Here is a 25,921-nt window from a genome sequence, read left to right as displayed (position 1 = left end):
GAGGTAGCTCTGGCTTCCTCCTCGCAGAGGTAGACAAACGCTGAACCTGGCCCCCCATCCAGGCACCAGGACCTGCAGTCCAATGGTGACTTCCTCCTCCCAGTCACACTCTTCTCTTTGCCCTATAGCACTTAGGGCTGTCCTGGGAGGGACTGGAAGCCCAGGTGAGTCCTGGCGTGTGGCCAACCAAATGGTGAGGGGTCCTGAGGGTCACAATGAGATGAGACTCTCCAAAGTCCCCCAAAAGCTAAGTGAGGCATAGTCAACATCAACTTCCCCTGCCACCAGCGCTTAACTGATTCGCACATTTGGGCTCCAGTCAGGGTCAGACACCCTCGGGAAACAGGAACCAGCATCTTGGGGCTGCAGCCTTGGTTTCTCTGGAGAAAAATCCATGGGAAGCTGGTTCAAGGCTATTACAGGCCTTCAACCTGTTCTGCCACCCCCCAACCGCCATGTTGAAGACGTCACTGCTTGGAAAGGACTTCAACAGTGCGCCCAGCAACTTGGACGACGGGTCCAAGTCACTCTTAGAGAGTAGGAGCGGTGTTGCTTCGCAGAATGTCTATCCTGCTGAGGAAGCCAATGGATTATCGTAAGTGGCCGCACTGCCCTTCCAGACCTGAGGCCAAGCGCTGCTGCCTTCACAGTGCTGGGCCACCTTTGCCTACTTCTCTCTTCCTAACACCCTTAGTCTCACTGAACAGGAGATGCATGAAGGAAATAAGAAATCCAAATCCAAGAAGGTTCATCTGTGTGGCTCTCTGTACTATTACACCTGTCTCCTAGCTTTTGCAGAGAACCCAAATAGAGTAGGCAACCCAACATGAGCTTGATTCTAGGAACAGTTTTCATCACAGGCTGGCTGCGTGTTCTTCCGAAGTTTCAGACTGCTTTCCTCTCTTTCTGCATCTGCTTTATTCATTCCTATTATTCTCCTTCCCTCCCTCCCTTCCTGCAAACCCACCCAGGAAACAAAAGGTAATCTCCTAGCCCCATGTCCCTACTTCTACTGCTACAAACACAGACACATGGAACCTTTTCTTAGAACTTTATTGCCAGTTAGACTATTATCCAGTAATCAGATCCGATAATAACCCTGGGCATAACAAGATTGTATATGACAATACCCAAGGTGGATAAGGATGTCAGGAAATGCCCTCACTCATGTTCTTCTAGGAAGAATTAAACGGGTATATTTCCAAATGGCAATGCTGTAATGTACATCAAATCTTAACCCCTATTTTTTTTTTAAGATTTTATTTATTTGTCAGAGAGAGAGAAAGAGCATGAGAGTTCACAAGCAGGCAGAGTGGTAGGCAGAGGTGGATAGAGAAGCAGGCTCCCTGCCAAGCAAGGAGCCCAATGGGGGACTCAATTCCAGGACCCTGGGATCATGACCTGAGCCAAAGTCAGCGGTTTAACTGACTGAGCCACCCAGGCATCCCTTAACACCTGCTTATATAAAACATACAAATACCAACTTGACATATGCGTCCTTTGAAAGTACACACCTACATACATACACACAGAGTAGGAAGCAGCGGCTGCTTTGGAGTGAGAGAATGCAGAGACCGAGAGGCAGAATGATGTATACTTACTAATAAGGTTTTCTGGTTCTTGTTTTTGTTCTGCCTTTTGAATTTATATCCATGTTACTTAGGTATTTTTTAAGTACAAATATAAATAAATACATCCTTTGATTAATAAACACCACTTCTAGGAATTTTTCCTAATGAGATAACAACAGGTATGCATAATTTTATTGAAGTACTGTCTATAATATTGAAGATTTAGAAACAGTAACACATTTAAATAAAGTATGGTACATACATACAGTAGAATGCAATATGGCCTTTACAAGTGATGAAGGAAATCTGTGGAAAATGTGTAGGACATACCATTCATAAAGAAAATTAATTTAGGATACAGTATTATAATGCTTCTGCATGTATAAAAGTGTGTGCCTTTAAAAACAAACAAACACCCAGAGAAGTGCTAGTCAAAATGCTAACAGTGCTTACGTCCAGTTAGTGGAATTTTGGTATTTCGTTTTACAATAGTAATGTATCATTTCTCAAAAAAAATAAAGTGTTTTTTTTTTAAACCCCAACATGGATTTTACTCTCCAAGGCCCTGATCTATAATGCTGTTAGCTAGGGCATCCAGTTTCTCCAAAGCTAATTTCACCTTTTTCAAGAGATCTGATTCCACTTGGACAAGATGCTGCTTGTAGGCAAGAAGTAAGAAACGGAAGGACAGAAGGCACGAAGCGGGGAGAAGAGCACATGCCTTAAAGAAGTTACTACTAAGTAGCTGACAAAACATAAAAAGTAGTGTTTTGGTTTTGTTTTGACATATTTTCCAATGATTGCAGTTATCAAGAAATGCAAGTCATAAATGTCCTCTTGGCAGTGAAGCGACAACAGGTGCCCACCCCCACCCTCAGGTGAATAGACCAAATTAATGAAGATGCAGAAAGTCAGGGGGGCCCCAAGGGCCTATCCTGTTCTCTCAGCCCCAACCCTTTTCCCAGGTTGGTACTGAATTATAAAATTGGACACAGCCCTAACTCCCTAACCGATGGGACAAAGACCTGGAGATCTAAACACCGTCTCTAAGGGACTCACTCTGTGACCGAGGCAGTCTGCCTCTAGAAAGTTCTAAGACTGCACAAAGAGTTCCCTCCAATGGCCTCCTCAAGGTCCCTTTTATTCCAGGAGGAGGGGACACCTCTACCTGCTTAAACCAGACCTTGCTTGCCTTCATCCCAGCTCTGCTTCCCCTTCAAGTGAGTCCTTTTAGCAGGTGAGCACCATAAGGTCAGACCTCATGATGATGCTGAAGATGAAGAGAGGATGGTGATGATGGTGATGGCGGTGGTGATGATGCCTCACTTCTCAGATGCGCTTCATGGTTCCAGGATTCCTATTATCATTACCTCTTTGGATTTTTACCACTTCCCTGGAAGTAAGGGCAAGAATTATCCCCCCCCCTCTCTTTTTTCCTTTGTCATGAAATCTTTTTGTTTGTTTATTTATTTTTATTATTTCTTTCTCTTTTTTGGCAGATGAAGAAGCAGAAAATGTAAGCAGCTAAGGGTCTTTCCAAAGTAGTGACCAAATTTCAGAGGTTAATGGCAGAACTAGAACTCAGAACTCAGTGCTCCTTACCTCTGAGTTCATTGCTCTTGAACTCAGCTTTTCATTTCAGTTCCTTCTTGATTCTCTTCTCGGGATCTTGTCCCCCCTTCCCCCTTCCCAATGGACATGTGGTGCCTGGGCAGGAACTGCTAGCGCAGACGTGGAGAGTGTTTAGAACCCTGGTACCCAGCCCCCTGTCAGGCACGTAATAAGCATTCTGTATGCGTGATAACAATTATTATTAAATTGTATCCAATGCAGAGCATGAAATATTTCAGGGAATGTTGGTTGAATAACTGGATGGAGTGAACTAGAACCAGTAAATACTCCATATGTTGTGAGAAGTTATGTTCTTTCTAGTGAGTGAAATTAATACATGACCCGGCATCAAAATTTCTCTAGAAATTGAGAAAATTACTATTAGGTTTTTTCATTGATCATCTAAATGTAAAGCAGCTAATAGGTCTCAATAAATATTATGTGAGTGAATAAGTTGTGAAAGAAATCATTGGATGAATGCAATTGTGAATTATTTCATTAGAGCCTATTGTGTGTTAAATATTTGTCGGGTCACCTAAACTAGCACCAGCCCTGGATCAGCTGTTACAGGGGCCACTTCATCTGGTTTTTGTCCCTCTTCCCAATAGAGGGTTCTGGAGATGCTGAAAGGAACCTGAGCTTTGGGTCACCTTTCCCATATACTAACATAACCTCTTGTCTCCCTACTCTTCCCCTACAGGATCATGCAAACGTTGATCCATTTATTGAAATGCAACATTGGCACAGGGCTCCTGGGGCTTCCCTTGGCCATGAAAAATGCCGGCTTATTGGTAAGAAGAACCTGTGTAATAGAAACTAGCTTTACCCATTTGGGGAGAAGGGGCAGTGGACCCCTAAGGCCTCTGTGCTATCAGTGGCCAATTTGGGGGTGCCCTCTGCAATAGGAAATGTGCCTCTTGGCATCAATACACCAGAGTCAGCCTGGAACCAAATGGAGTGCTCCCAGAGGGGAGCTCCTAGAGGCTATTACTATCCCTCGCCCAGTTTTATTGAGATATAAATAGCATATAGTACCATATATGCTTAAGGTGTACCACATAATGACTTGGTATACATGTATTGCAAAATGATTACCACAGTAGGTTTGGTTAACATATATATGTATGTGTGTATATAAATTTTATATACATATATACTTTGCAACTTTTAGGCATACCATACAGCAGTGTTAACTATGGTCAACATGTTGCACCAGTTTATCTCATAACTGGATGGCCCCCTTCCTCCAACTCCCACACCCACCACTATTCTTAAAGACCCCCCACACTTATATACTGGCACTCAATCTGCTTCATCACAGCCCTCCCACTCCCTGGAACTGTAACCAGCCCATTTCATTCATTTACCTTAGCAGCCTGGTCCCTGCAGGCATGTGAGCACTGCCTCTTGGTTCAAACCCTAAGGCTGACTGTGAGAAAGTGGCCTAGAAGAGGAGGATAGCGAAGGCCTCACCTGTCCCCTGACACCCCATGTCATCCCACCTCTATCTCTTGCCTTCTACTGTTTTTTCTCCCTCATTTCTGTCTTTTGAAATCTGTCTCCTCTGTGAAACTTTACTATTTCCTACTAAAATTAATGCCACCTTCCCCTTGTGTTTTTCTAGAACTTATATCTACCACACCCAGAATTCTTACAAAGATGAGATAATATTTTAGGATACCTACCTTCCTCGCTTACCTGAAAGCCCTGAGGGCAGGAACTCTCTAATGCATTCTTACACCTCCTCACAATACCTGCTGTAGAGACAGGACACCCAATTCATGTCTGTTGAACTGAATTGATGCAAAATATGTGATTTCCATTTAGATGATGCTTATTTCTCCTCCTCTTCAGGCTTGGTAAGGGGCCCACATGTCAAAATGAAGGCATATCAAAACTCTGGCTGCTTCTGACGTGACTTGCAGTCTGAGGCAGTTCCAACCCACAGATGAGACTCTCCCCCTTGGGAATCCTCGGGGTTCTAGAACCTCTGAAGAGTATTATTACCACATGGCCTCCAGCCAAACTCTCTTTGCCTGTGTGGTATTTGAAGATAGCTCTCTTACCCTCTGACTTTTGCTTCCTAAGGACCATTCGATATTTTCTCTGCCCTCCATTTCCCACCAGAACTTCTGATCATGGTTCATTTGAGGAGTACATACTGAGCATCTACTATGTGCGTCCTTAGGCTCTGCAAATGTAGACGTAAACAGGATCAAAGGAAATATCTCTTATTTGGAGGCTGTGTTCTAGTGAAATCTAGTGGTGCTCTCGATCTCTCATTTGTTACTTTGTGATAATGTTCCATCAGGTCACATCTCTAAAGGCATGACGAGTGACTAGCACAGAGGAAGTCAGGGAGTCTCTCTTTCCTCTATGACCCTCTGATCATATCTGAGAGATTAGGATTAATAATGAGTTCTGGTTTTTTAATCTCATCACACAAAAATGGAAACTATGTGAGAATAAGATAGTTTTATTAGCTTGACTGCAGTAAATATTTCACTATGTTTATGTATGTCAAATTGTCATGTTGTACACCTTAAATATATAGTCTTTAAAAAGTAATAGGGTTAATGACAAATTAGACATACTAGAGCAATGATACTCAACTGGGGACAATTTTGCACACACACCTCCTAAGACATTTACAGTGTCTAGAGACATTCTCAGCTGTCACAACTCATGGGGAGAGGGAGTGCCGCTAACGCTTGAATAGAGACCAAGGAATAAGCCGAACATCCTGCAATGCACAAGAGGGCCTCCACAACATAGTATCATCTGGTCCAAAATATTGCTAATGTCCCCATTGGTAACTCCACACTAGAAGAAGAAAGCCAAGTCCTAAGAGAAACCTCAGTCCTCCAGTATCTTGTAGGAGGTGAGGGCTAGGGTGCGAAGAAGGAACGAGGGATCTAGAAAACAGAACCCAAGGCAAATGAGGAAAGGCAGGGGTTGTCTGTGGAGGTGGTAGCTAGTCATGAGAAGTGCCCTAGCAGAGACTGGGCAGCTACTTTGCAGTGATGCTAAAAAGGGCATTCGGACTAGACTGCCTACGGGCACAAGGACATTCAGGCAAGGACCTCCATCCCAGAGGCAGCTTTATCATGAGAGGGACACCCTAGCACCCAGACTAGGAGAGGACCAGTTATGGGAATGATCAATGTATGGCTCACTGTCCCCACCCCTCTTTCCCCACCTAGGTGGGTCCTATCAGCCTGCTGGCCATCGGGATCCTCACCGTGCACTGCATGGTCATCCTGTTGAACTGTGCCCATCACCTTGGTCAGAGGTGAGAATCCTGCTTCTCTCTCCCCCCAGTGCCAGGCCCCGTCTGTGTTGAGTTTCCTTTGGCCACTGACCCACTTAATGAGCCTCTTCCCCAGCCATGCACCTACTGCTCTAGATTCTATAGAAGTGCTGGAGATACAATCGCAACGGGAAACTCCTCTGTCCCAGCCCCATTCTGCTAACCTGCTGGATGACTTTGTCAAGTTCCCGCACCATCTGACTCTAAATATCTGTACCTGGAAAGATCAAAGGTGATAGAAGATGCAAGCATGCTCTAGAAACTACCATGCATATGCCTGATACTTGGGATGTCCTTCTTTCTCTCTTACTCCCCACACCCACCCTCCCCCCAACTCCAAGACACATACTTCGGAAGGGCAGTTTGGGCCAGGGAAACCCGTTCTGGGACAATTCAGTCAAAGCAGAAACCGTAGTTGAAATGAATAATTCACAATGGCTCTGGTCATTGATAAAGCATACATACAAATACTCAGTGTTTCCATATTTGAAACTCCCAACACAAAAGAAATTCCTGAAAGAGAAGACAAATGCAACGAAGGTGAACAAGGCTGAGAGTTGCATATTTACAAACCAGCATTCATGTGTGATTAGTAATTCCTTACAGCCAACTGCCTGCTGGCTTTCTGTGTACAACCCTTATCTTCTCCCGAGCCACACAAATCCAGAGGGTTCCTTGCTGATATGCAGAAACTCCCCATAGGTCAAAGTAGAGAGAGTAACAGAAACTCCTCCTAAAGCCAAATTATCAAACCCAAACAGGTGTGTCCAGAGTACTCATCAGTCACACCTAACTTGTAGGGCACTTTCCAGCTCACAAAAACACTGTAAGAGCATTTATTCATTCAACAATTAAATTGATGGCGCAATTACATGTGCGAGGTACATGGTCAGAGCTTTAGAAGCCTTCCTTTATTTACTCCTTACAGTAAACTTTTACAGCAGGCACTATTATTGTCCCCATCTTACACAAGAGGAAACTGAGACCTAGGTGAACTGAACGTCTTACTCAGGGTCACACAGCTAGGAAGTGGCAGAGCTGGTATTCAAAGGCCTGTGGGACCCACTCCAACAATTCTGCACATCTCTTGCTGGGACAATAATATCACCTTGTAGGTTTCTGATGCCTAAGCTATGATAAGCCTTTTCCTGGTTTTTAAGAAGATTTTATTTATTTGAGAGAGAGAGTGAGACCATAAACTTGGGTGGGGAGACTGCAGAGGGAGAAGCAGACTCCCCGCTGAGCAGGGAGCCTGATGCGGGGCTCCATCCCAGGAACCTGAGATCATGACCTGAGCTGAAGGCGATTCTTAACTGCCTGAGCCACCCAGGTACCCCCTGATTTTTTTTTATGAGTTGTTTTTTCTTTTTCTTTTTTTTCTAATACAGAGTTTACAGACTGATGGTCTAAGAGCTTCACAATTTTTGTTTTGTTTTGCTTTAGTCTATGTTTAAAAACCCAGAGATTTCACATTAGGAAAAAAACAAACTTCACCTTCTCCTTGCCGGTTAGATAAGCTGACAGCTCTGGGGTCTCATTCCTCATTGTTCAGGGGGAACCGAGTCCCAGTCAATCCCTCTTAGAATAGGATGTGTACCAGGGGCTTGCTACAGTCTTTACTCTTCCCTCTTCTGTGGTACACCAGCCCCTTTCCCCCTATCATTGATACCTCATGCCTCGCAGTTTTTGAATTTGTAACCCTCAGACTAATAAATATACCACTCCTATGCAATGTGATGACCTCATTTATATGGGAGTGCCCAGCGTAATGAATAATAATAAAAATGGAAGGAATATGCCATATTTCCAGCAGCATCTCCACATTCATCAGTCACCAACTTCTCCCCCAAACCCAGATGGTGTGGTCCAGAAGTCTAAAGAGACTTGTTCAAGGCTTCTCAGCCATCTGAAGGGGGATGTGTTGGGATTTCAACCCAAGACCCAAGTCTGGGTCTCCCTCCCATTCCCAGCTACGTCGTCCCTCAGTTAGCAGTTGGGGTCCATCCCTTGGCCCCCTGCTGCAGCTCCCCCTGCTCACAGACGGTTCTTCAGTGGGGTTTTCCCTGCCCTTAGGAAGGGCCATCTAGGGCAGAGGGACAAGACAGATAGCAACTTAGGTGTCACATCCTACAGGGGTGCTTGGCAGAAGCCTGCACCCATGTTTGCATGGGACCTAGTCTGAGGCAAGTATCTCAAATGTTCCAACACCCTCAGCAGTGGGAGGGAGGGAATACAGTCCGGAAAAGACTATCACTGGCTCGGTCATACCCAAATCCCCTGTTCTACTTCCTACTTCCTCCTGAAAAGTTTGCACACCTTTCATGACCCCTCTTCCCTGGTTTGTAGACTTAAGTCAAGACAAAGCTACTGTTTCCTTAAAAACCTTCTTTCACTTAAATATTATTGTTTAAGAAGACAACTACAAAAAAGAAAAAAAAAAAGGCAGTCTCCTGAAAGTTGTAAATGTATTTTATAAAGTATCTTGTTAATACCATTGCTAGAAAATTTCCAGAATATTCCATGCTAACACACAAATATATAATAATTACTCACTTTGGGAGTAAAGTATACCCTTAACAAAAATGCTTTAAGTTGTACATTGCTTGCCCTTTCCCTAGACTGCAAAAGACTTTCGTGAACTATGGAGAGGCCATGATGTACAGCCTGGAAACCTGCCCAAACGCCTGGCTGAGGACCCACTCCGTGTGGGGAAGGTAGTACTCATAAATGTTGTAGCAGTAGTGGTGGGAGTAGTAAGAACAATAATAATCCTCACCTGGTCTTCCCTTATTCCTAGTTAGAGGGTTAAATGAATACATTGTTGTTACAAGCCATCCAACAAGACATTGCTCCATTCCCAACCCCTCTTCTTCCTATAAGTAACAACTGATACCTAGTTAGTAAATATTCTTCTAGACTTTATCTCTACAGGTACATGAATATACGTGTGTGAGTGGAAATACAAGTGTCATTTAGCATTTTCTTGTATACTAAGTAGAATTTTGTTTTTGAAATTTGCTTTTTCAACTAATAATATATCTCTAATTTCTTTCCATGCTGGGACATAAAGATCTACCTGGTTATTTTTTTTGTCATTTAATAGAAATATTGGATTTATTAGTCAACTATAATCACAATATAATCACTATAGATTTCCCCTTCTGTATTCATCCCACCAGACGCAAAACAGGAATGTGTCAGTCTCAATTTCTTCATGTGAGTCAGCATCTTGGGTCACTCCTTTGTCAGTGGAAGTCCCTTTCTCAGTATCACAGTTCAGAGTGACAAATTTGAATCTTCTTTCTCAGAAGTACACATCACTGGCCATGGAATGACACACATAGAATGATCTGAACGTACAGGTGGTAGAAAATTTTCAGATTTTTAAAAAAGATTTTATTTATTTATTTGACAGGGAGAGCATTCACAAGTAGGTAGAGAGGCAGGCAGAGAGCGGGGGAAGTGGGCTCCCTGCCCAGCAGAGAGCCCGATGTGGGGCCAGATCCCAGGATCCCAAGATTATGACCTGAGCCGAAGACAGAGGCTTAACCCACTGAGCCACCCAGGTGCCCCGAAAATTTTCAGATTTAAGCAAAGTCCATCCAATGCTGCTTTTCTATATAATACTGGTACATTGTGTCCAGTGTTGCTGCATGGGAGAGCCATCCCTACAAAGATACAGGTGTTTCCCCACAATCTCAGTTGATTGCACAGCACAGCCTATGGGAGGTGCCCCAGTGGGACTCAACCTCTGCCACTTCATGTCACTTTAATCAGTGCAATGGACATTATCATAGAATTTGTCCCCTACCAAGCCTCATGGATGAAGAGCTTTGTCTCTTGCTGCCACCATCACATGAGGGTGGAGGTTTTCCAAGTGTCTGTCTGTGACCAGGTTAGAGTGTCTGTGTCAAACACATGCAGCTTCACACCCAGATGGGCTGGGCACCTCTCTTTCCACCTGCAAAGACATACAACTGGTTTTCAATGGCTGCATGATGTGTGGAATGTTCTTGGGGTCGGTGGGGGACTGCTTAACTCTGGCATGGTCTCAAAGTCCTAGTTCCACGATTCGGAACTTGTAGGCAATTTCAGTTTCCTGACCTCCAAACACCCAGATGCTATGAGGTGCACAAGAGGAAATGGAGCTGGCAGGCTTGTAATGGGGCAAGAGGCCCTCCAGGGTGGCTAAACCCCACTGGTATGTTCCCGGACCTGTACTGTGCACAGCAGAGAAGCTCTTGCTTGGATCTGCTCCCCCAACAATGAAGATCTTCCCTCTCTTGGCATCACCAACTGTGTGCAAATATGAGCAGCTGTGGCCAACTCGAGCACAGGAGCTCTCTTGGGGCAGGGGGGTGGTGCAAGGTATAGTCAAGGTCTACCATGTTGCTTTCCTGGGCATGTCTCCAGGCTCCAAGACTGGCAGCAGCTTCATGGTGTCCTGTGGCAGCTTAGGATGGTCTTGGGCTTACGTGATTATTTTTTAAGGCTCAGAATGTTCCTCAGTGGAGACATGTGCCATAGTTGCATTTAAGTCTTCCCCTAATAGTGAACATTCAGGCTGCTCCCTTGTTGATAAAAAGTGCCTGTTACACAAGATGACTTTCTGTGTCTTAGCATCTCTGATTATCTCCTTGACTTTATAGATAGGCAGGGAGGGTCTTTAATGTCCTGGAAATATGAGACAACCAAGGCTCATAAGGAAAAAAAATACCAGGTCCATGAACAGATACAGATAATGGTTACACTGAAATTCGACCCAAACCTAAAATTCCAGCCTTTCCCAGCAGAGTCCTTCAGGAGGTAGTGAGCAGTATTGTGGCTGCCAAGATCCCTTCTGCAGCTCCTCTCTTGCGACTCTCAGTAGGTCATTGCTCTCTTGATCAGGAGACATTCTGATTATCAGACAGGTGAGGTCATGGGGCAATAATGAATGAATGACTCACAAACACACTCATCCTCTCTCCCCAAGGTTTATGTTTCAGATAACCCCTAATCAGAACTTTTGGGTAGGAAGGGTCCTTAGATACCACCATATCCATGCCTATTCAATGGCGAAATATAGAGCCCAGATAGGGCAATAAAGCTACCCAACATCACATAGGAATTTAGTGGCAGAGCAAGAACTAGAATCCTGAACTTCTAGTTCCCTCCCATTACATTGTACCATTTCTCGAGAGGCCCAGTAACTGAGAAAGAGTTAGGAACATATTTTAAACAATGATTTGTAATTCTTAGTGTGCTAAAGGATATGTGGGAGCATGAGGTAGGCAATAATCATCAATGGGTGCTCAGGCCATAAGGTGAAAAGTCATTGGGAGACTTTATATAGGAGGAAAACACTGACACCACCCAACTCCAGGTATTAATCATAGCATCTCATGTCTAGACATGGGATTACCAGACACAATGTGTCTTATAATGGAATACAGTAGGGAGTACAGAGTATCACCCTGGAAATATTCTTGCCACAGAAATGAATAAAGAACCTCAATCTAGTCAAGCTGATAGATCTAATACCAGTTTAAAGGAAACATGGGGTATGGAGAAATGCATTAACTGACATTATGAAGAAGTCATCAACCAAATCTAGGAAGTGGGACATACTACAAGATAAATTATCTGGTATCTTCAACCCCCCTAAATGGTTAAAAATTGCAAAGAGGGAAAAAAAAAAAAGCAGAGCAAGGGGAATGCAACAGTTCTAAAAACTTAAGAGATGTAGTAGTAATAACAAAATGCAACGTATAGACTTGTTTAGAAACCAGCAGTAAAATAGATATTTTTAAGACAATTAGAGAAATCTGAATATGGACTGTTATTAAATGATATGAAGAAATTATTACTAATTTTGAAGGGATGATAATGGCATTTTAGAGATCTATATATAGTAAGTCCTTATCCATTAAAGTTATGTATGGAATTATTTACAGATGAATTGCCTTAAATTCTCTAATCTGCTACAAATACTCCAACAAACAAGCATGTGTGTCATAGGGGTAAAGGGAGAGATAGAAGAGGACTGGCAAAAAGTTAATAACTGTTGAAGCTGGGATTGGCAGGTGAGGAGTAATGGATTATTGTCATTCCTTTTGTATATGTTTAAAACTTTCCATCATAAAGAGAGAAAACATCTCTATTCTGGTCTCACATGATACTGAGCTTCTGATTTCAAAGGCTGATACAAGAGTCAGGAATCTGGTTTTTTTTTTTTTTTTTTTTTTTTTTTTTGCATAAACCTCAGGTAATTCTGATGCAAGTGGTACTGTACCCCAACTTTGAAAACCACTGCTCTAAGGTTATACTACCCTGAACACATCCAGTTTCATCTAAACTGATCATATTTTTGTTCCTTTAAACAATAAATGCATCTTCAATTTTGGGACAATTGAAGAATACAAAAGAATAATGACAAGAATGGACTATAATATACTAAATCTTAAAAATTGTGAGTTTTTTTGTGTGATATCCCAAAAGAGGAAGAATATATCTTTCTTAAATACCAACTGATAAATTTAGAAAAAAATGCCAGATAGAATGAGAAAACCATCACTCTGTCACCGATGAAATAATTGATTCAGACAAGGATCACCAATGAATGTCAAAACCCTTGGTTGGAGAGGAACAAGATATTCATCCATCTCAAAGCTTTACTTGCAGATTATAACGAGATTAAATGTGCATTTGCAATGGACTCATCTGACAGTCATCATCACAGAGGAGCCACAGGACAGCATGGGCCTCCCAATATGATGGAAAAAGTACCAAATATCACCTATGCGGTATGCTTGCCAAATATACTTACCTGAGTCTAATCATGAGGAAGCAATCTTCCAAGTCTATAGTGTGGGACATTCTACAAAACAATTTTCCTGAATTCTTCCCCCAAAAGCCAATGTCATGGAAAATCAAAGAATGTGGAGGTTCACAGGGCTGGTCTACATGGATAAAGACTAGAGATATAGCCACATGCAATATAGAAACCTCAATTAGATCCTGAATCCAAAAAATAAATAATAGCTTAAGAGATATTTTGGAGACAATTGGGTTATTTAAAATATGGACTATATATTTGAGGACGTTGAGGTTGATTTTCTGAATCATAGTCTCCAGAGGGATATGCTGAGGGAGTTAACAGTTGAAGTATTATGATATCTGCAGTAGTTCCGAAAAAGAATGCCTGTGGGGGGGGGGATGAATATGTACATTCATATACAAATCCATACTTATATAATGCAGTTAGGGCCAAAAGTTAACAATTGGTATATTTAGTTCAAGGACATATTGATGTTAGTTATACCAGTCTTTCAATTGTTTCTGTGGGCTTGAAAAAAATTTTTTTAAAGATTTTATTTATTTATTTGACAGACAGAGATCACAAGTAGGCAGAGAGAGAGGAGGAAGCCGGCTCACTGCGGAGCGGAGATCCCAATATGGGATTCTATCCCCAGGACCCTGGGATCATGACCTGAGCCGAAGGCAGATGCTTTAACCCACTGAGCCACCCAGGAGCCCAGCTTGAAAATTTTTAACATAAAAAAAATGTAGCAGAGTATTAAAAATAATAACAACAGAAACAATCACTTCAAAAAATAAAAACAAATACATTTTAAAAAGTAATTTGTTTTCTCCCTCTATCTGTCTCTTCTTTTCCTCTTCAGGTACACTGTCAGCTTCTTATTAATCACCACCCAACTGGGATTCTGCAGCGTCTATTTTATGTTTATGGCAGACAACTTGCAACAGGTGAAAAGGATCTTCTGGGCAGAGTGGGAGAAAAGCAGACAACCCACTGCTACGGCTGCATTAGCAAAAGTATAGTGTTCAGATAGAGGGGGGAAATGGTTTCATTTGTCATTCCTCATCAGTCTACATGGGGGTCCTTTCAGTCCTGTCACTTGTTAAGAGGATTATTGAGAAGTCAAAGCAACATCTGAGGAGTAGCCAGGATGGAAAAGAGGCTTGCTATAAGGTCCAATCAGAAATCATTGAGAATTTTTAGCCTGAAAAGTGTTGCTGGAATTCACTGTAGGTATCTCAGGGTTGTCACATAGAAAATGACTGATTAAATATGAGACAAATAAGCTGCGGTCCTGGTCCTCATTGCTTTACCAAGAGGCATTATGAATCAGTCATAGCGTTCTTTCTTGGCTTCATGCATAGAGGAAGCATAATTGGTTTTGTGCATTCAAACAGCCAGAACTATGGCAAGTATTGCAGATGAAATATTCAAGCAGATGGATTTTGTTCAGAGCTTTCTAGTTTTTAGGACTAGCTAAAGTTAGAGAAGATTTCCTTCTGTAATCAACTTCCATTCTCTGAGTATATGAAAGGAAACCACTTGACAGGAAAGAAGAGGTTCGGTTAGATGACAAAAGGAGATTTTACGATTCTAAGGGTTTCTTATTGTCACAGTCATGGGCATCATGGGCACCACAGTTGGGGTTACCAGATTTTGGGAAAAAATATATATGTGTGTGTGTGTATACACACAACAGACACACACACACACATATACATATATGCATATGTATATACAAGTGTGTGTGTATATATACACACACATATATATGTGCAACACCCAGTTAAATTGGTATTTCAATAAACAGCAGGTTTGGTTTTGTTTTTTTTACTGTGAATATGTCTTATGGAATATTTAGAACATACGGACTAAAAAGTTACTTGTTAATTATCTGAAATAGAAACTTAAATGGGCCTTTTGTATTTAATCTGACACTTCTAACTACATGGCCCCTCTTTATGAATACATCAGATGGTAGAAGAAGTCCACATGACCTCCAGCAACTGCCAACCCAGGAAGACCCTGGTGCCGACGCCCATCCTGAACATTCGCTTCTACATGCTGACAATCCTGCCCTTCCTGGTCCTGCTGGTGTTTATCCAGAACCTCAGGTTGCTGTCCATCTTCTCAATGCTGGCCAACATCACCACCCTGGGGAGCATGGCTCTGATCTTTGAGTATATCATACAGGTCTGTGCCTAAAATCGACGGCAGAAGGGGTTCTGAGACACCTGGGGAAGGTTAGTATCATGGGAGGGTGAAGGTGAGGAAGGTGACCTGCTCTGAGCTAAAGTGACATCTGTGAACGCTTCAGCCCCACAAGCTGTAAGAGATAGTTGACATCATCATTGTCGTCATCACGCTGGATAACAGTGAGTCATTTGACAATTAGTTATCGAATACCTTCTGTGATCCAGGCATGGTGCAAGGCAGTGGGTGAAACTGATGGCATATCTGCTCTCATGGAGGTCACATTCATTTGGGGAGATAAACCTCAACTAAGAACCAACAAAAGTTGTAACAGTGGTAGGTTGACAAGGGATACATGCATGATAAAGAAATTTTATTTACTTGATGTCAAGTTCTTAACATATATTAACTCATTGAATCTTTTCAGTGGTACTATTTTACATGTTTTATATTTTGTGAGTACTCAGCTTAGAGACAAGGAAACTGACACACAGAAAGTAATTTTTTCACTAATTTCTATCAGTTTGCTTCCCAAGCCCATGCTTTGCTATTATCATAGGCCCTGAAATTCTACCATTATAGCTTCATTTCTTTGACTCTGAAAATCTTTGGGGGCCATATTAGTTTCCTACTGCTCCTGTAACAAATTATCACAAATCTGGCCTTTTAAAACAACACAAATTTATCTTACAGTTCTGGAGATCTCACTGGGATAAAATCAAGGTGTCAGCAGGGCTGGGTTTCTTTTTGGAAGCTTATGGGGAGAATCTGTTTTCTTGCCTGCTCCAGCTTCTAGAGGCTACCCACATGTCGTGGCTTATGGCTGCCTTCCATCTCCAAAGTCAGCAATGCAAAGCTAAGTGTGTCCCACACCACCATCTCTCTAGTTCTCTTTTCTGATCCCCTTTTCCACTTTTAAAGACCGCTGTTATTACACTGGACGCACCCAGATGACCCAAGATAATCTCCTTCTTTTAAGGTCAGCTGATTAGAAACCTGAATTTAGTCTGAAAATTTAATTCTCCCTTGCTAAGTAATATAACACATTCGAAGATTCCAGGGACTAGGACAAGGACATCTTTGGGAAAGAGCCATTATTCTGCCACAGGAGTCTATTAAAATAATCATTCTCTCTGCATGCATGTTGCTGCTATAGTAGAAGTGATGAGAAAGAGGCACTGGAGAGTGGGAAGACAGTAGAACTGAATTCTCATCCAAGCTACGCCAGTATCTTGCAGAATAGCCTTGGGCAACTCCCTTCTCCCTGGGTCCCACTTTGCCTACATGTAAAGATGTGGTAAATATGTGAAAAGCACTCCTGAAGAAGGAATGAAATTCTGATCTGCACTGCAACATGAATGAACCTTAAAGGCATTATGCTCAGTGAGATAAGCCAGCCACAAAAGGACAGGGATTATATGATTCCACTTTATGAGGTACCTAGCATTCTTAAATTCATAGAAACAATGTAGAATAGAGATGACCAGGAACTGGGTAATAAACAGTTATTATTTCATGCATACAAAGTTTCAATTTGGGAGGATGAAAAATTTCTGGAGATGGGTGGTGTTGTACATCAGTGAGAATGGACTCGGTGCCACTGAATTATACACTTAAATGTTTAAAATATTAAATTTTATGCTATGTATAATTTACCACAATAAAAACAAAGAGCTTTTTAAAAAATATTTATTTGTTTGTTTGAGACACACAGAGAGGGAAAGAAACCATGAGTGCAGGGAGGGACAGAGGGTAAGGGAGAGAATCTCAAACAGACTCCCCACTGAGTGTGGACCCCCCAACATGGGGCTCAATTTTAGGACCCTGAGATCATGACCTGAGCTGAAATCAAGAGTTGGATGCTTAGACACCTGGGTGGCTAAGCTAGCTGAGTACCTGCCTTCAGTTCAGGTCATGGTCCCAGGGTCCTGGGATGGAGCCCTGCACCATGATGGCTCCCTGCTTGGTGGGAAGCCTGCTTCTCCCTCTCCTTCTGCTACTTCCCATGCTCAAGCTTTCTCTGTCAAATAAATAAATAAAATCTTTTTTTAAAAGTTTGAATGCTTAACTGACTGAGCCACCCAGGTGCCCCCAAGAGCTTTTTAAAGAGAAGAGGTGTGACTCAGCTCTAGCGACCTCACAGGTGTTCATGACACTCATGAGGGCAGGTGTGGCCCAATTTTCTACCAGGCAAAGTTCAAGGATGACTCTAATACCATGGCAAAACAAATGCTCTTCTTCTCCTTCTTCTCAGGAGATTCCGGATCCCAGCAGCCTCCCCTTGATGGCAAGCTGGAAGACCTTCTTACTGTTCTTTGGTACAGCCATCTTCACCTTTGAAGGCGTCGGTATGGTAAGATGGATGTGGGGTTTGCATAAAGGGTCCACAGTGCTCTCCGGGGAAGCCAGTTGTTCCAGATGTCTTAAAATAGTAACGAGAAGTGCAGGATATGATCTTTTCCTGGTGGAAGGGAAAATCAGGAACCCATCGTGGTCACCAACTCCTCCATGCACCACACTAAGCCTTGAAGACTGAGTGCAAATGTACTCATTAGTCCAGCCAGAGTAGGGCACTCCTGGCAATAGAGAATGGAAGAAAATAAAAAAAGAGTGTAGCCATTCCTGACCCTGGGCCACCCAGAGAAGGATGTCTGTACCCGCAGATGAAGCCTGCTCCTTCACGAGGGGCCACGCTTCTGACTACCTCTTCTTTCTCAATCTTCTTTAACCTTTAGGTTCTGCCTCTCAAAAATCAGATGAAGCATCCACAACAGTTTTCTTTTGTTCTGTACTTGGGGATGTCCCTTATCATCATCCTCTACATCTGCCTGGGGACACTGGGCTACATGAAGTTTGGGTCCAACACCCAAGCCAGCATCACCCTCAACTTGCCCAATTGCTGGTATGTCCCTGCCTGCCTGTACTGACGAGGGTAGTAGCGTCATGGGATCTGAGTCTTAGCAACAGAATGTGACATTCCTTTGGGTTGTCACTAGCACCATACATTAACTGCCAATATTGGTGAGAGGATAACATGTGGGTTTGATAATATAGGTATTGTGCATTATCTGGTTAAGCTCTCATAACAGCCCTATGAGTTAGCATGATTTTCATCAAGTCCAGTTACTAGACGAGGAAGTTGCTATTTGGAAAGTCTGTATAGAAGTTGCTATTTGGTCCACAAACGAGGTGAGAAGCTGAAACTTGACACTGAACCTGTCTGATTCTATGGTTCAAAGACCCTAAAACAGAATGATCTGGGAGTGTTTGGGAAATACAAACAGCAACAACAAAAAGTGTAACTCCAGAATAATGATCGAGGGTCTCGCAGATGGACCACTACTCAGGCCCCCAGTTCCAGAAATGGACCTAGACTGCCATTGTTATGCCCCAGCTGGAATTTAGTTTGGAGTTCTTACATTTGACTATTCATTCATTTACTCACCCACTTGTTCATCCAGGTAACGTTTTTGGGGCTGGCACACAGCATTCATCAAGTGTTAGCTATTATCATTATTCTGACAGTATAGAGTGAGTGCTTTGCAACTCAGCAGTCAGTAGAACCAAGTGTTGAAGGGCACAGGTTCTAAAACTAAGTAAAGGGATTTGCATCCTGGTGTGCATCCTTATGTGACCTTGGACAAGCTAGCTAATTTTACAGACCTCATTTCCATCATCAGTAAAATGGTGATAACCCTAATGCCTATGTGTATTGGCTTGGTTATTCTCTAGTAACAAACAACTCCAAAATTTCACTGGCTGAATACACACAAATGCTTAATTCTATGCTCATGCTACATGTCCATTATGGAGAGGCTGGGGCTTGGCTCTTGTACCATCCCCACTCAAGGACACAGAATGAGGAGACAGCCACTCCCTCAAATGTCAAATCAAAACATTACGGAGAGGGCAGTGAATCATGCCCTTCACCACGAAGCTGCCAAAGGAAAAGAAAAAAGCCTGGTACACAGTAAGTATTCGTCAAGTATTAGCTCCTGTCCTTGTTATGTTCAGAGTCGAGTAGAGTGGTAGGGTCTTCAACTCCCACAAGGCCACAGCTATAAAATGTGAAAAATACCACCAGCCCCGCACACCTCATTGTGTTGTGGTAATGACTGGGTGGGGTAATAATGTGGAATTTCCTTGAAGTCTTAGCTTACTTTATGCAAGTAAGATATCATTCTAATATGCTCCTCCCATTCTGGGCCATTCAGGCTGCCTTTGGCTACCTTGGGCAGGGCACATTCCTTGTGGCAGGGTCTCAGCTGGAAAACGTGGGCATCAGCTACCATGAGAACTTCACATCGGCTCTGAACCTGGCTGGCGACCAGATTCCCCAGAGGAGCCGTAGACAAGTACCCCTTCCAAATAAGAAAAAGGCCAACAACCCAAGGAAAAAATGGGCGTGAATCCACAGTTCACAGTCAAATCTTTTAAATGGCATTTTATATATTTGAAAAAAATATTTTGTTTCCCTTATAATTACAGAAATGCCTGAAAAAAAAACAGAATGACATAGACCAACACACATTCACACATTGTGTTTTGACAAAGATGCCGGGAAGCAAGCTTTCCAAAAAGCTAGGATAACGAAGGGGAAATATGTCAGTAGCTATCCTAAGTTCAAATCACATGTACTTTCAGCCAGCATTTTTACCTCTCAGGGTGTATGCTAATGTGCATAGATAACTATGTAGCAGGATATGTTTTGCAGCATTGTTTACTAGCAAAAGACTGGGAATAATCTAAATATCCTTTAACTGGGACTGGTCAAAAAAATTATAGTGTATCTATGCAATTGGAATATTAAGCATCTATTACAAAGAAGAGCCAAATCTATGTGTACTGATAAACAATCTCCAAGAAATATTTAATGAACAGAAATGGAGCTCAGCTGTGTGTAGAGGATGCTATGGTATGTGTGTAGGTGTACCTATATTCAGTATAAGGTTTTTTATACGCTGATTATTTTTGAAACGGCTACAGGAAAATTCTTAGAGGAGTTGCCTATGGAAAGAATGGGAATCAAGGGTGGGAGGGAAGCTTTTCACTCTATGACTTTTGAACTAGGAATTTTACTCTATATAAATAGAGCTTTTCAAGAAAGTAAAAGAATAAAAGGCACAGGTGCCTGAGACTGTACAGGTCTAATGAGTCAGAATATCCAGGAATGTCACTTTTAATGAGCTTCCTGGGTGGCTCTGATGGCAGGTCAAGCCTGAGCCAGTTCTGTAACTCAGTGATAGGTGTACCAGTACACCAGAGCAATGAGTGAGTCCTGAGTGACCCTGCCCAGGAGCCAAATCAAATTTCACGTCCTATCCGTCTGTCTGCAGGCTGTACCAGTCGGTCAAGCTGATGTACTCCATCGGTATCTTCTTCACCTACGCCCTCCAGTTCCATGTCCCAGCCGAAATCATCATCCCCTTCATCATCTCCCAGGTGTCAGAGAGCTGGACACTGTTAATAGACCTGTCTGTCCGCACAGCCTTGGTCTGTCTGACCTGTGAGTAGGATAAAAGGGCATTCTTTCTCCAAAGCTATGGCTGCTAGTCACACTGGCATCTACCCCAATATCTCTGGCTCTGCCACTTACTTTCTTTGGACCTTGGTCAAGATAACTTCACCTTCCTGAACCTCAACTTTCCATCTGAAAAATGGGCTTACACATGGAATGTATCCTTTGGCAGGTTTGTGGGAGAAAGAAGTACCATTCATTCAATCATACTCTATGTGCCTCCCAGATGCCAGGTGCCACACTGACATTGCCTTAAACTCATGACAGCCTAGCATCATAATATTACCAACTGGAGGAACAGTGGACCAGAGAGTTTAGGTAACACACTCAAATCATAGAGCTGCTAAGTGACAGAGCTGGGAACTGAGCATCGGTTATATAGCACTTAAGTCTGTTTTCCATCGTGCACCATACTGCCCTCTATTATAAATTAAGATCAAGTCCCTATCATAAAGTAGCCTTCAACTGTAGGAGAAAACAAGGGATGATTTGTCAAAGTCTTGGCCATCATTTTTTGGGGTGCAACCTTTTCTCCTCTCCTCCTCCCATATTCCTTCCTTAATGCTTCCTTCATTCATTGATTCACTCATTCGTTCTACATTAGGCACTGTTGTAGATGTGAACAGGGCTGGAGAATTTTTTCTCTGAAGTTTGTCCAGGGAAAGAACATCAGAAAAGGTGCCCCATGAGGAAAGAGGGAAAGAACTAGGGACGTTTTGCCTGGGGAAGTGAAGGCTTGGGAAACTTTTCTATCTGTCCTCAAACACCTATGGTATATATGCAAGAGAGAGAAAATTTAGCCCTAAAGAATCCAGGAGTCGGAGATTAAAGTTGAAGAAATGAAGTTTTAGTTCAAGGTCAGGAGAAACTGTGTAATTGTTGGAGCCTTCCAGCAGAAGAATATGCTACCAGATGCTATGCACCACATAAATGGATTTCTGGAAGCAGAAACAACACACCTGCTGGTTTAAGGTACTACAGAGTTTCTGGTCTGTAACAGGACACTAGGGACCTGCAGCTCTATTGTTTTGAGATCATTCCTAATAGGAAGGGTCTAGCTTGAAGAGAAAACCTGTACACAGGTTCAGGCCACTTGAGATCAGGGAAGACAGTGCTACACAGAGCTGACTGTCTAATGACAGGCCCCGTTTCTGTTACATGCCAGATGACCACTTCCTCCTCCTTTATTCAGCAGTCAATTCCATGATCTTTCATTCATTCAGCAGTCATATGTTGAGCACCTACTATATGCCTGGCATTGTGCTAGGCACTGGGGATACAATAATGAATAATAAAGAAGACATGTTGCGTAAGAAATATATGCAAGGAAATAATTACAACACATTGTGATGAATGTTAAGATGGCACGTAATGAGGTACCATACAATTGTTAAGATAAGAGGATACTCTGAGAGCACATTAGAAGGTCCTGTACTTTAGCCAAGGCCAGATCAGGGAGTTCTCTCCAGGGGAGTGATATTTCAGTTAAGACCTAAAAGATAGGGACACCTGGGTTGCTCAGTTGGTTGAGCATCTGCCTTTAGTTCAGGTCATGACCCCAGAGTTCTGGGATGGAGCCCCACATTGGGCTCTCTGGTCAGCAGTGAGTCTGTTTCTCTCTCTCCTCCTGCCCCTCTGCCTGCTTGTGTTCCCTCTGGCTTTCTTTCTCTCTCTCAAATAAATAAAATTTTGTTTTTTTTTTAAAAGACCTAAGAGATAAGTAGAAGATAGATGGAGAAGTGAAGAATGAACCACATTAGGAAGGAGGCTGTGCACAGAACTGAGGCAAGAACTAAAGTAGCGGGGAGTAATAAGACATGAAGCCAGAGCACCTGACAAGGCCCAAGTTGTCAGAGACCTTGTGCTAAGGAGATGGACGTGGGGAGCCATAGAAGGTCTGTGAGCAGTAGGTTGGTATCACCAGATAGGATCTTTCTAGAGAACTCATCCAGACTGCCTTATATTATAGCTTTCCATTAAAATATTTTCTCTGCCCTGTCAGTGTGAGGTGTCCTGGAGAAGAGATAGATTTTCTCTGTGCCTCCTCCAGTAAGCAATTCATTAAATATCTGAGAAGGGAAAGCTGTGGACCTGACCATCCCATCAGAGGGGTGACGAATTCTCAACTGCAAGAGTTGATGTGTCTCTCTCATTCTCTGAGTAGATGTGTTGCAGCAATTTCAGAAAGAGGTGAGGTTTTCTTTAAATCCAGCAGGCTAGTTTGAGTGTTTTTGTGGACAGTTTTTCCCTAATTTGTTCATAGGAAAATCATACAGTTGTGCAAAGTGAAATCATATATGTGGTATAGTTATTCACTCATACATTATTGAAATTGGAATCCCCTAGAAAATCCATGATGTCTGTTCATCATCTGCAGGAAAGATGGAGATTTAAGACCATGGTGTTTTAGATGAGATGGGGAGGGAGCAACTTATTGCTATCTTCATGTATTATGTTCTTTTTAGTTACCAGAATCATTCTAGGAGTAGGAAAACAAGTCATTCAGATTCTGACAACCAAGCCATCTCCCATTTTTAAGTCATTCTCGCTTCTAGATAGTGGCTGTGCTTTGTAGAGTAGTACAAATTCACAGTAGATTCAGTGTCTGAGTAAGAGCATCTATGATGTACAAGTTTTTTCATATGCAAGGGATGCAGCATAGACAAGTGGAAGGGGCTTAAACACATTTCAATGGAGTCTCATCTCAAAGCATTTGTGACCTTGACCACATTCCATGTCCTTGGAGCTCTAGATTCCCCCATCTCTTGAATGAGAAGGAGATAATAGATGCATGGTAGAGGAGCCCTTCCTCTTTTATGTTTTAGGTAAAACATAAAAGAAAAGCATCTATATTGGTCTTTAAAACAGCAGGGGGAATCCAAAACCACAGTGTCTGACCTACTGCTCTCATCTGCAAGGGATCCCTTGCCTACATTTCCAAAATGATCTGGCATCCATGGGATTATAAGGCTCCAAAGAAATGTTTGGTTTCTGAACTTTCCTCTTGCAGGAACAATCAGGGATTCTAAGTTTCTTCTCTCTCTGCAGGTGTCTCGGCCATTCTCATCCCCCGCCTGGACCTGGTCATCTCTTTTGTGGGCTCTGTGAGCAGCAGTGCCCTGGCCCTCATCATCCCACCTCTCCTGGAGCTCATCACCTTTTATGCTGAAGACATGAGCTGTGCCACCATTGCAAAGGATGTCATGATCGGCATCCTGGGCCTTTTGGGGTGTGTATTTGGAACATACCAAGCCCTCTATGAGTTGATCCAACCCATCAGCCAGTCCATAACCAATTCCACAGGTGTCTATGCATAATCATCTATTTTTATTATAATGGCTCTCCTTTCCTCCCATCCCCAACTTGACTTTCATTGTGGATGTTATATACATTCATCAAACCCCAACATCTCTATATTAATTAGCGGCTTCTCTTTATCTTTCCATGAGAAATGTACATGAAACAAGTCAGTACTCCTACCTCTCAGACTATGCCTTTTTTGGTTTTGGATTTCTTTGGAGGTCTTTTGTCCCTATGAACCAAAACCACATTCAACCATTTGTACCATCAGCCTCATGTACTGGGAAGAGGGATGCCATTCGCCCATGATATCCCTGGAAACAGACCAAGCATGAATGTAAATGCAAAAGCAATTTTTTTTTTCTAGAGAAAAAAGAAACAATTTTTTCCTAAATTTGCTTCCCTTAAAGCATAAGGTTTAGAGAAGTATATGCTGGGGAAGTAAGGTTTTCTATTTGAATATTCTTCTAAGTGGAAGAGTCACAGACAGAACAAAAACAGAACTTATCAGTAATTTTATCCAACCATTTGGCTCTGCCACTAATTTCCCAAGGGATCTTGGGCAAGTTCCTCCCTCTCTCTGTCTCAGTTTTCCCATCTATGAAATGATAGACTGGACGAATTGGTTGTTAAGGGTTCATCTAGATACAACATTCTGAAAGTGAAAAAAATAATTTATCTTTCAAACCACCTGTGTGAAAATCAAAGTGTTTGCCATCTAGCAAGGCATATTATTGCCCTGGAGATATGGGCCTACCAGAAATAAGGTAAGGAATACAAACATAATTATTAGCAATCTGTTGTAGTGGTGACTTCCCTACCTAGAAGACATTACCTCTTTCTCTCTCTCTCTTTCTTTTTTCTATCATATCCCAAGGCCACTTAGAACTATTTAGGCTGAAAAGGCTGTGCAATTTGTGCGAGAGAAGGATTTCATCATGTGCAAGGACTACTGACCTACTTAACAAAAATTAGACCTAGTATTGGGAAGGGTTTTTGAAAAACAGACAGTCTTGTACTCTGCAGATGGGAGTATACATTGTTATGGCTTTTCTGAGGGACAATTTTATAATACATAAGTTTTTAAATATGTGGCCCTCTGACCCACTAGTCCTGAGAATTTATCCTAAGAATATTTTGGGTTTGCAAAAATTTATGCAAAAGGAGAGCTTGTGTTTTTTATAATATTAAAAAGTTGGAAGCAAACATCCAACATTAGGTTATGACTCATCCAAAATAAAATGGTGTGATGCAGCCACACATTGAAAAGATGCATCTATTGATAGGCAAATATGTTTGTAATTGATCAGTGGGAAAAGGCTTGTTTATTAAAAACATTATGTAAACCAAAACTAGACAAAGACATTATGAGAAAATAAAGCTACAGATCAAAATATTTCATGGACATACATGTAAAATTGTAAGGAAAATTTTAGTAAACCAAATCCAACAATATATTAAAAGGGTAATGTGTCATGGCAAAATGGGATTTATCCTAGCAATACAGGATTGGTTTAATATTTGAAATCAGTGTAATTCACCATTACTAACAAACTAAAAAAAGGAAATAATCATCTCAATAGACACAGAAAAGCATTTGGCAAATCTAACATCCA

The 25,921-nt window shown here is 42.2% G+C and overlaps 1 protein-coding gene and 1 pseudogene across 3 annotated transcripts; one reads left to right on the top strand and one right to left on the bottom strand.

Annotated features, from left to right (window-relative positions):
- Positions 1–24,659, top strand: SLC36A3 (solute carrier family 36 member 3). Of its 3 annotated transcripts, none has more exons than XM_045079590.1 (10): positions 1–595; positions 3,883–3,973; positions 6,386–6,474; positions 9,111–9,206; positions 14,157–14,241; positions 15,269–15,487; positions 17,742–17,840; positions 18,223–18,389; positions 20,824–20,993; positions 22,713–22,903. In XM_045079590.1, the coding sequence occupies exons 1-10, from the start codon at positions 456–458 to the stop codon at positions 22,727–22,729; spliced, it is 1,173 nt and encodes a 390-aa protein (XP_044935525.1). In that variant the 5' UTR covers positions 1–455; the 3' UTR covers positions 22,730–22,903. The 3 variants fall into 3 exon arrangements, with proteins under 3 accessions (XP_044935525.1, XP_004737842.1, XP_004737843.1); XM_004737785.3 differs by lacking the exon at positions 22,713–22,903 and adding an exon at positions 24,054–24,659 and having other exon boundaries at positions 3–595; XM_004737786.3 differs by lacking the exon at positions 22,713–22,903 and adding an exon at positions 24,054–24,658 and having other exon boundaries at positions 4–164.
- On the bottom strand, positions 9,610–10,930 carry LOC101671148 (annotated as a pseudogene).
- Positions 24,660–25,921: the final 1,262 nt, after the last annotated feature.

This window comes from Mustela putorius, unplaced genomic scaffold, assembly GCF_011764305.1.
Source record: "Mustela putorius furo isolate JIRA1106 unplaced genomic scaffold, ASM1176430v1.1 tig00000407_pilon_pilon_pilon, whole genome shotgun sequence".
Classification (NCBI taxonomy): domain Eukaryota; kingdom Metazoa; phylum Chordata; class Mammalia; order Carnivora; family Mustelidae; genus Mustela; species Mustela putorius.
Note: the sequence above shows the minus strand (reverse complement) of the source record. Positions and strands in the feature narration are given on the sequence as shown.